Here is a 9,112-nt window from a genome sequence, read left to right as displayed (position 1 = left end):
TAATAACGTTTTCTTTCAGTTTTGACTATTATATATACGCAGTTATATATACAATTTTGTTTAGGTACACTAAGTAACTATAGGAGTTGTTAATATATGATTTGAAGAAATTAAAATAATTGTATTTTATTAAACGTACTTACTCCTATTAACAACGGTCCCTAAATTGTGTAGAGTTTTTCTTTATAAGTCACACCTCCCATCCACAGTTGTGAGATCTATTAAATTACCCTTCCATCAGCGGTGGATCCAGCTTCCAAGTCTGGATGGTAGGTCATATCCCCCTTCGATCCGCCCTTGCATTATCTCTCGTAATATGCTTCAATAATTTGAGAAAATAGTTAGGTATACATATAGTTAGCATAATTCAAAAAGTCCTTAAATTAGAATCAATGACCATATTTGAAACAGCTTGCACCAAGTATGAAGTAATAGAGAATATATTCTTGATTTTAAAATTCATAATCATTTAATCATTCGTATGTTTACGTAGAGACAATAACTAGCTTTTATAGTTCTATAGGATACATACCCATTTCGGTAAATAAGTTTGTTTTGATTAACGTAACCTCAAACTTACTTGCGCATGTCATTTAAACAGGGAGTCACCTGGCCTAATATGCGCTAGTCCTGTCACTGTGATCTGTGCGGTAAACAACAGAATAGTATTTCAGCAGGGAATTTCAGTATTCGTATTCATCTACAAGTCTTGTTCTATATAGGTATTTATAAAACTCGATGAAATAACATTGCTGAGAGGCAATTTAAGGCTAATCTGAACAGTTGTAACGCTAATCCTGTGCTGAAATATTAGAAAAATGTCGTCGCTGGAAGAAACACACAACTTACAGCAGCAATTGAAGATTGCTCGCCAAGAGATATTCAATTTAAGGTAATTTTCCACGTGCTAGGCCCAGTAAACATTGACACAGCCCCCTACTAGTTCGCCTGTATCTTATGCAGGAGGCAACTATCCAAATTGCAACATCTTCAACGCGACGAAATCAACATAGTGAAGAGCGCAATTGATAAATGGCAATGCAGTAATTGCCGCAAGCAGACTGCTGGAGCGGAATCGATAGTCCCCACATCCAAGCCGCCTAAACCAGCTGAAAAGGAATTCAGCCCTATAGGAATTATCCACTCAGAGTTTCCCAGAATAAGAGGAACCCCTCGACAGCCCACTATCACAATGCGAAACACAATTGCCACCCTGACACTGAATAATGAAGTGTTTACGAATCCCAGTCATGCCCTGCAAGATCTGGAAGACTTTTCCCACTTGTGGATAATCTTTGTCTTTAACCGACATCCGAAACATGCTAAACCCAAGGTGGCCCCTCCGCGATTGAATGGCAGAAGAACGGGAGTGTTTGCAACCAGGTCCCCACATCGGCCTTGTCCGATAGGACTGTCTTTGGTCAAGATTGAAAAGATTGTTGAGAATGTAATCTACTTTTCTGGAGTTGACATGGTCAATGAAACTCCAGTTCTCGATATCAAGCCGTATATTCCTCAATATGACCAGCCAAATTATGGCATGAAATCCAACTTTCTCCAGCATTACACGGAAAAGCTGGGCACAGCGGTGGAACTGGTTTGCGACAGCGAGAGTGACGAAGAATCAGAGTAAATAATGTGCTTTTGGTTTTGAATGGATTTGTTATATTAGATTTTTATAGGGAGGCCCAAAGTATATCGGGAAACGATGTGAGAGTGCCCATTTGGATTACTGAATCGCCTGTACATCCACTGACTATATCCTTCGAGGAAAATGCTCTTAAACAGTTGCACGTCTTAAATCCGGAGGTAAGCGAAAATGATAATGAGCAGGTCCGTCCCAGTCAAAGGTTTATCGTTTTCTTTCAATTACACATGCATTGCAACGTTGTAACCAAGGAAATTGAATCGGTGCAAAAACAGGCCTGTTTTTTTTTAATTGCCGACGTTTTGTCTAATATTTAGGGCTCCGAAAATCTAAGTAAAACGCAAAACTTCGACAATTTCGAAAGCAGACTTGTGTTTGCACCGATTCAATTTGCTTGATTAAAACGTTCATTCGACTGGCTGTTTTTTTTCTAACTTATATTATATTATTAACCGGCCCCATTCCCCTTATTACATCAAACTCCACCCTTGCGTAGGATCGTTATTTTGTTCTCTCGATTTTCATGTTCTTTGAAGAGGGCAAATGGTCGAAAACGATTGATATCGAGTGTCCTAAGAGAGGATCCCCGATCGACTTACCTGCGACATAAATTAGGCTCAGCCTCATATCGATGGAGAATTGAGGACTTATTTGTGGAATGCACCTTTAATGACGATGATCATATCGTAAACGTTAATTCGGTTTGTATGTGTGATATTTAACAGCAAAATGTCCTGAGTAGGTGCTGGTGGAATTAAATTATTTATTGTAGCATTTTTTTCACTTATCTGAACCAACGTGGAATTAGAAAATGTGACGAAATGCAATAGATTTTTTAATTCAAATTTATTTACATTAAATAGTACTATTTACATGCCAATGATTCAATTTCTTATTAGTAAAATATACATTTTATTTAACTTCTACCCCAATATGCGTATGTTTTAAAACAAATTACAATATGTTGAATGGAATGATAAAATAATAAATATAATTGGCTCACTTTCTAGCGTAATTAATTCATAGGTTGTTTCATAGCATTATAAAGTGAACGAGCCTTATTTATTCCACTAAAAAGTGAGCCATCCTGTATATGCCAAGCGTGTGAAAGACTCGTGAATAAATAATGTGATGTTACATAATTGCGTGAACTAGAATAAAAATATTGCGTAGAATTACAAATGAGGAAAATCACTCAGTGACTTAGCGAAATATACGAAAGCCTTATTATATCACATCTTCTGCAAATAGAAGAACTTGCAGAATGGAAAAATAATTTAATTGAACTAATGCAACTATTAAAAAAATCAAACGTACATAAATGGAACCAATTTGGCCCACTCCTTAGTACGGATGTAGCAAACGAATAAATAACATGAATACATTTCGGCAGTTTGCTATTTTTAACACATAATAAATAATGACGAGGAAAATCTATAGTATATTTGCATCGAATAAGTGATAAAAGAATAACAATACTGAGTGTTTTACAAAATCAATCTATTCAAAGAAAATGAAGGTTTTTTACTTGATTGTGTTTGATATGACTATATTTTTGAACAATCGTTGTCAGAAATTTGCTGAAACAAGCAATTTGTTAATGCGAAGAAACCAACAACAGATAGGCCATATTCGAATAGAAACTAGTGGATTACAATGAATCAACTTTTAAATGTGGAAAAATAGATTTTTTATAAAATATAACAGTATTTGATCGAAATCAAATAACCATCTATAGATTTTCAACCTGAAACTACGTGCTTATTGACTTTTTACATATAGGTATTACTTTTTGTTACTCAATTCAGTTAAACATTGCAGGCATTTGATAATTCTCACAACATTTAACGTTGACCGGGTCAAAACTCACAACTATTACAAGGAGGAAATCTAAGGCTATCGCTACTATTCGCCGATTAAATAGATTTTAACCTTTAACGCGCTAAAATACTCTATTGCACATAACGTAACAGAATAATTTTTTTCTTTACCACAAAATGGGTTTTTCACACTTAAACGATGTTAGGATATCCAAAAAACTCGAGTATATAATATGTACAATCTACAGCCAAAGGAATGAGAAGTTACGCTAACTTTCAAGATCTAACTAACAATATACCTACGTATTGTCATGAAACTTTAGTTTGAGAACTTTGTTAATATTAGGGGGGAGGGGAAGACGGAAGAAAAACTTTACAGGGTGATTTACTGAAGCAACAATGGAAAAATTCGAAAAAAACGCCTTGTCCAAAAGTTTAAGTAAATAGTGGCATTTTCCATTGACAATAAATCGCCCTGTATTTTACTAGAACTATGTAGATCACCATTAGTGCTGAGCGGTGTACAGTTGCATATACAGAGCGTTCACCTGCAATGCCGTTTTTATTGCACCTCTTGTAAGTGTTGCAGCGGACAATTGTGTTAATTTCTCTTGAAAAGATTCAATTTTTTCCTCCGTGCTTTCGTTTTCGGAATACCCACAGGCTGTCAATTTGTATTTTTTTATCAACTTGAACTGTAAGAATGAGCCCCACATTTTATTGGACGTGTCAGAGGTGCATATCTTATCACATTGTATCCTATGGGTTTTCCTCTAATTTATACGCCACTTAAAACTAGATTTCGGTTTCGGTGTTTCTAGAGTAAACGATTTTCGAGAGCTTTTTATGGATAAAAACAATTTTTGTCTATATTTGGCACATTTAATGACTTCAAGTGGGATGCGAAAAAGTAGCTACTAATCGTTATAGCGATTGTACAAACTCATTCCTGTAGTAATTGAAAATTAATTAAAATTTTGACACCGCGTATGTCGAAAACGAAAGCACTGAGAGGAAAAAGGTTCTTTGTTCATGAGAACTCGACAGTTTTCTGTAATGACACTTATTCAGGACCACCCTGTGTAATGTACCTACTGTAATACGCACTTTTAAATGGTGATTTACAAAAGATTTGATCAAAACCAGTCCAAAGGATAGCTATACAGAGTGCCCCGAAGTTAGACTCGAAATCGGAAGTTTAGGAACTAGAAAATGTTCACCCATTAATGGGACACCCAGTATATGCAATTTGACTAATACATAAATATTGTATAAAGAATGGAAGGTATCTTAAATTAGGGGTTATGTAAAAGTGAGCGATGTCGAGGAAGAAGTTGAAAAAGTGTAAAAGTCGTTTCACTAAACGAATCACAAAGAAAACTGCAATGGAATATTTGCAAGTAACCAGAGATGAAGTGACTAGCACTAGAGCACTATTGAGCCGGTATTGTCAGAGATTCTTAAATTTAGATAAGTAGATTTTCATAGAGAAATGCATTTCAAAAAAATCCTCACTCGATCGCTAGCCGAGTAAAGAGTCCATTGAAACGAATGGAAAACCATACAAAGTCGTCAGATCAAAGATAAATATTCAGTTGTAAAATCAACTAACAAACTTTTGAACGTACCGCGCACTCATTTTTTTAGGAAGCACGCAGTCCACTCAGGACTTTAATTTTCGCAATTGAAACTCAGTAAATATTAATGGAAGTTTCCAAGAAACAGTACAGCTTCCAATCAGGAGCAGTAAAAAAAGTGTCATAGAAAATATATTCGAAGTTAAGCGATATCCGATACAATTTCCGAAAAGAATTGTGACTCCGCACCATTTTACACCTTACTCTTGATCAAGGAGCTGAGATAATTCGTAGCTTTCCAAAACCGTCAGAAGTAAATGACTTCTTCGTCTTGAGAGGGCGCTTGTTCGCCACGTACCTTAAACTTGTCGGGAAATTTCGGGTACGTGTTGGTGCGCGTCGCTTTGGTTCCACTTGGACTTTGGCACTGACTAGAAGAACCGGACGATGGTGGCGATTGTTGCATCATGGCCGGACTGGAACCCGTCCGAATGTGCGAATGGCCAGTTGGTGTCTGGAAACAAACGCCAAATCAACTAGTAGTGGTCATAATAATGGCGTGAGCTTACGGTCTCTTCTGAAGGTGGACTGAAACTGTTTTCGGACAAGCGCTGATAGCCCGAAGTGCTGGTTCTTCTGATCTTCTCGTCCTGACTTAGTTTTAAGGGTAAAATCTGCTGAGGCCCACCTTGGCCCGGCTTGGGTGACTCGGTCGCGCCCGAGCTCAGTCTGGATGCCAGTTTTAGCGGAATCTGCTGCTTAATTGGTAAATTTTGCGTGTGCGACACCTTTTGCTGATTCGTCGTCGATATCAGGTTTAACGGCAGATGCTGTTTCGGAACGTTTGACCCTGCAAAACACATAGAACAGTGTTTTTTGGTGGATCGATTAACAACTGAACGGATGATGGTGGCCGAAGCAGCTGCAGCAACCAATCGCCAAAAGAAAAAGTTTGATCGATTGACTGAGCGAAAGGGTTGGGCGTGCCTCCCATACATACATGGAGTCACGGACAGGATCGGCAGGATACTGGAGAAACACAGAGTGAAAACAGTTTTTAAACCAACTGGAACAATCCCACAGACTTTGAGATCGGCAAGGACAAACGGGATCCTTTATCAGCACCAGGAGTCTACAGAGTTCCATGCAGTTGTTGTTAGTTGATTAGGACAAACAGAAAAATCAGCAGTGGTGGAGCACGCACTTCTAGACGGCCACGGTATTACCCGAGACTAACCAGAGGCCATTGAGATCTTTAAACATGACAACAATTTTAATAGGAAAGAAGAGGTAACGGCCCTTAATCCAGATTGGAAACGCGATTTGCAGCAAGCAGCGTGTGCGCCGGAACATTTCAAGCCCCGCCCACTCCCCACGCATGCGCTCACACGGCCGCGCCGCATAAATACGACAGGGGATCCAGTAGTTGAACCTAAGTCTTAGTCGTTAAGCACGGAAGATCACTTCGCCCACTGCATCATCGCCTTTGATAATGTCCACCGCAGTTGTGGACGAAACGTCAGGAAGAAATTCCCATGGACCACGGCTTCAAAGCCCGGAAAACATTTCTAAATGTGACTGAGTCAGTTGTTGACCAACCTTTGTTCCATTTGCTCTCCTTGCGCTTGTCCACAGTGGACGCAGAATGAGAGAGTGAGCTTGGATTGGCTGCAGAAGTAGCAGAAGATGTATCAGAAGACTGAGGACTGCTGTCTTCTGAACTGTCTTTGCTGCTGTCGTCCAACTGCCCGGTTACAGGAATGGCCACGTTGGGCGATATCAGCAGACCTTGACTAGTGAGCACTTCCATTTTCCTGTAAAGCTGATCCCTTTGCTGGGTTATGTCGGTTTGCTCCACTCGAATTTGTTCCTGGAAATGTTTGCAATGATTCAAACGTTCCCCAAAAGAATCTTTCCCACTTACTTGTAACCTTAGCAGTTCTTGTCGTTTTTCTTCCAGCTCTTTTTCCTCTTGCTCCCTTGTGGCGGCCCAAGACGCTTTTTCGCCGCTCAACTTATCCTGTAAGTTCCGCAACTCTTCAAGCTGCTGATTGTGTCGATACTGTTTATCAGTTCCTTTCATATTCGATACTTGGGCTTGCAAACTGAAAAAGCATCAATTTTGCACTGGATAAAGAGCGCATTAAATCAATGTACCTTCCATTGGTAGTCATTAACTGTGAAATGATGCACAGTAGCGTGTAGACGTAGTGACTTAGCTGGATAGCTGCGTACTGTTGCTCCCTGCCCAAAGACAGTAAGGCTGGCGCATCTGGGGGCGCTGTAAGCTGATTGGTTGGGGCCCGTTGGCCTTGCGCAGGCATTGGCTGTGACGCCGGTGGGGCGTTGCTATTTACATTGACAGCAGAGCCGTTGATCAAGGGTTTTCCCGTTATCACACAGTTTCTATAAGGCAACCGTTCCTGCAACAGTTCGTTGATGTGAAACATTGACGGAAAGTGAGGTTGCATTGATTTTCATCTCATCCGTACTTACAAACAGTCTTGAATCTCCAGGCTTCAGGTTCTCGAAATCGGGCGTCGCTGTAGGGGCAGCGCCCGCGGCGCTCTGTTGATGCAGCTTTTTCCCCATTAGTTTCAATGGCGCCTGATTATTGTCGAAACCTCCAAAAGTTTCCGCACGCTTCGGTAGAATCGGCGACACGTACGTTTCGCTTTGATGTTCCCCAGCTGAACTCACACTTCTAGATAGGTTTGTGCCGGTTGCGTACAACGAACTGGCCAACTGACTGACTTCCTAGAATTGAATTGATTCATAATTGGGGAATTGAAGGTTTTTTCTTCATAAAAATAACAAAGTACAGGGTGATTCAAAATTGACTTTCCTTGCACGGAAAAATATTTAAATTTTTTGAAGTGATAACTTTTTATGGGAGGGTTAACAGATTTTTCTCGGTCACGGCGGCTCCCACTCCGGCCTCTTCGCGCCTGAGGCTTGGGACGCACATATGCACTTTGAATTCGAGATTTTTCTCTTAGTGCGGGTGCATCTGTAGATCTGATACACTTTTCAAATACACATTGCGTTATTAAACTGACAGTGATTTTTATTTATCAATTATTGATTGTGACATTACTGTGTTCGGTGCAGTTTATTTTATAACGCTGATAACAGGACAATATGAATCAACAAATTATCAAGAAAGAAGCTGCAGATACTGCTAATACTAGGTAAAGGGTGCTCATGTACTAAATGCCTGTTCGCCTTCTTTTAAATTTCCAATTAAACTACACACACACAATTATACACACTAAAGCAGTTTAAGTGCAAAAAAATGCGGATCGTGCATCAATTTGCAGGAAAATGTATTACAAACTTTTGAAAATCATCTTCAAACGACCGGGTATTTATCATTGCAAATGAGATTGCACATTGCCGTGTACTAATAAATATTGTTTTAAGAACTAAGAATCGATGTGTGCAACAAAATTGTGCCTAAGATCCACTACAATAAAGTTTTTGAAAAACTGTTGGACCTATTTTAAATCGCCTGATTGATCGCGGACGCAAATTCGTATCAAGAAAAGATTAAATTAAATTAAATCGTATCAATCCCGGTACCGATTCCCTATGTCTTACTCTCCGTCTGTAGTCCGGATGCTGCCCAGATGATGTCCATTTGCATTGTATTGCACGATTCCAAGTTCCGAACTGGTAAAATATTACTACCTACTTGTTTAGCGATTTTCATCGGAGACAATTGTTAAACCAGATGTTGAGCGGATATTTTCTAAAAAAGGCAGGGTCAATTTATGAAAAACGCTCAAGATTAAGTGCAAATAAAGTGTCACTACCATTATTAATAACTTTTAATGCAATAATATGTTCTATTATTTGTTATTTTATTTTATAACAAAAAATTATCAATATTTAGATATCTATTTTGTAATCTTTCATATTTAACATAAAATGATAAACATCATTACTGCTTTGTAATAATATCTAATAAATATGTTTTGAATTTAATTGAAAAAATATTTGAGTTTACCTCGATTATTTCAGAAAACATGGGTTCCGTCTTCTTATTTTCTATCCCGCAACGCATT

At 38.8% G+C, this 9,112-nt stretch overlaps 2 protein-coding genes and 1 long non-coding RNA gene across 4 annotated transcripts in view; 1 reads left to right on the top strand and 2 right to left on the bottom strand.

Moving 5' to 3' along the window:
• Nucleotides 1–110: 110 nt before the first annotated feature.
• On the bottom strand, nt 111–645 carry LOC125502737. Of its 2 annotated transcripts, none has more exons than XR_007280497.1 (2): nt 581–645; nt 111–319 (listed from the first exon to the last, which is right to left on the bottom strand). It is a non-coding gene; the product is annotated as an uncharacterized LOC125502737 (long non-coding RNA). The 2 variants fall into 2 exon arrangements; XR_007280498.1 differs by having other exon boundaries at nt 533–596.
• LOC109543540 (tRNA (adenine(37)-N6)-methyltransferase) lies at nt 637–2,419 on the top strand. The gene is made up of 5 exons (XM_019913312.2): nt 637–722; nt 815–892; nt 964–1,629; nt 1,683–1,809; nt 2,185–2,419. Exons 2-5 carry the CDS (start codon nt 819–821, stop codon nt 2,368–2,370), a joined length of 1,053 nt encoding a protein of 350 aa, XP_019768871.2. The 5' UTR covers nt 637–722; nt 815–818; the 3' UTR covers nt 2,371–2,419.
• A 58-nt stretch (nt 2,420–2,477) lies between these two features.
• Nucleotides 2,478–9,112, bottom strand: part of LOC125502736 (rho guanine nucleotide exchange factor 18-like) — an 8,744-nt gene continuing 2,109 nt past the window's right edge. Inside the window, exons 3-8 of the mRNA XM_048661906.1 lie at nt 7,542–7,802; nt 7,203–7,468; nt 6,970–7,150; nt 6,645–6,915; nt 5,615–5,895; nt 2,478–5,559 (exon numbers count right to left, since the gene is read on the bottom strand). Of these exons, the coding sequence (XP_048517863.1) occupies nt 5,353–5,559; nt 5,615–5,895; nt 6,645–6,915; nt 6,970–7,150; nt 7,203–7,468; nt 7,542–7,802 (1,467 nt within the window). The 3' untranslated portion in view covers nt 2,478–5,352. The remainder of the gene's footprint in view (nt 5,560–5,614; nt 5,896–6,644; nt 6,916–6,969; nt 7,151–7,202; nt 7,469–7,541; nt 7,803–9,112) is intronic.

The sequence above is a fragment of the Dendroctonus ponderosae genome, unplaced genomic scaffold (genome assembly GCF_020466585.1).
Source record: "Dendroctonus ponderosae isolate FM_Combo_2020 unplaced genomic scaffold, Dpon_F_20191213v2 Dpon_F_20191213_10, whole genome shotgun sequence".
Lineage (NCBI taxonomy): Eukaryota > Metazoa > Arthropoda > Insecta > Coleoptera > Curculionidae > Dendroctonus > Dendroctonus ponderosae.
This window is presented reverse-complemented; position numbering and strand designations above follow the sequence as displayed.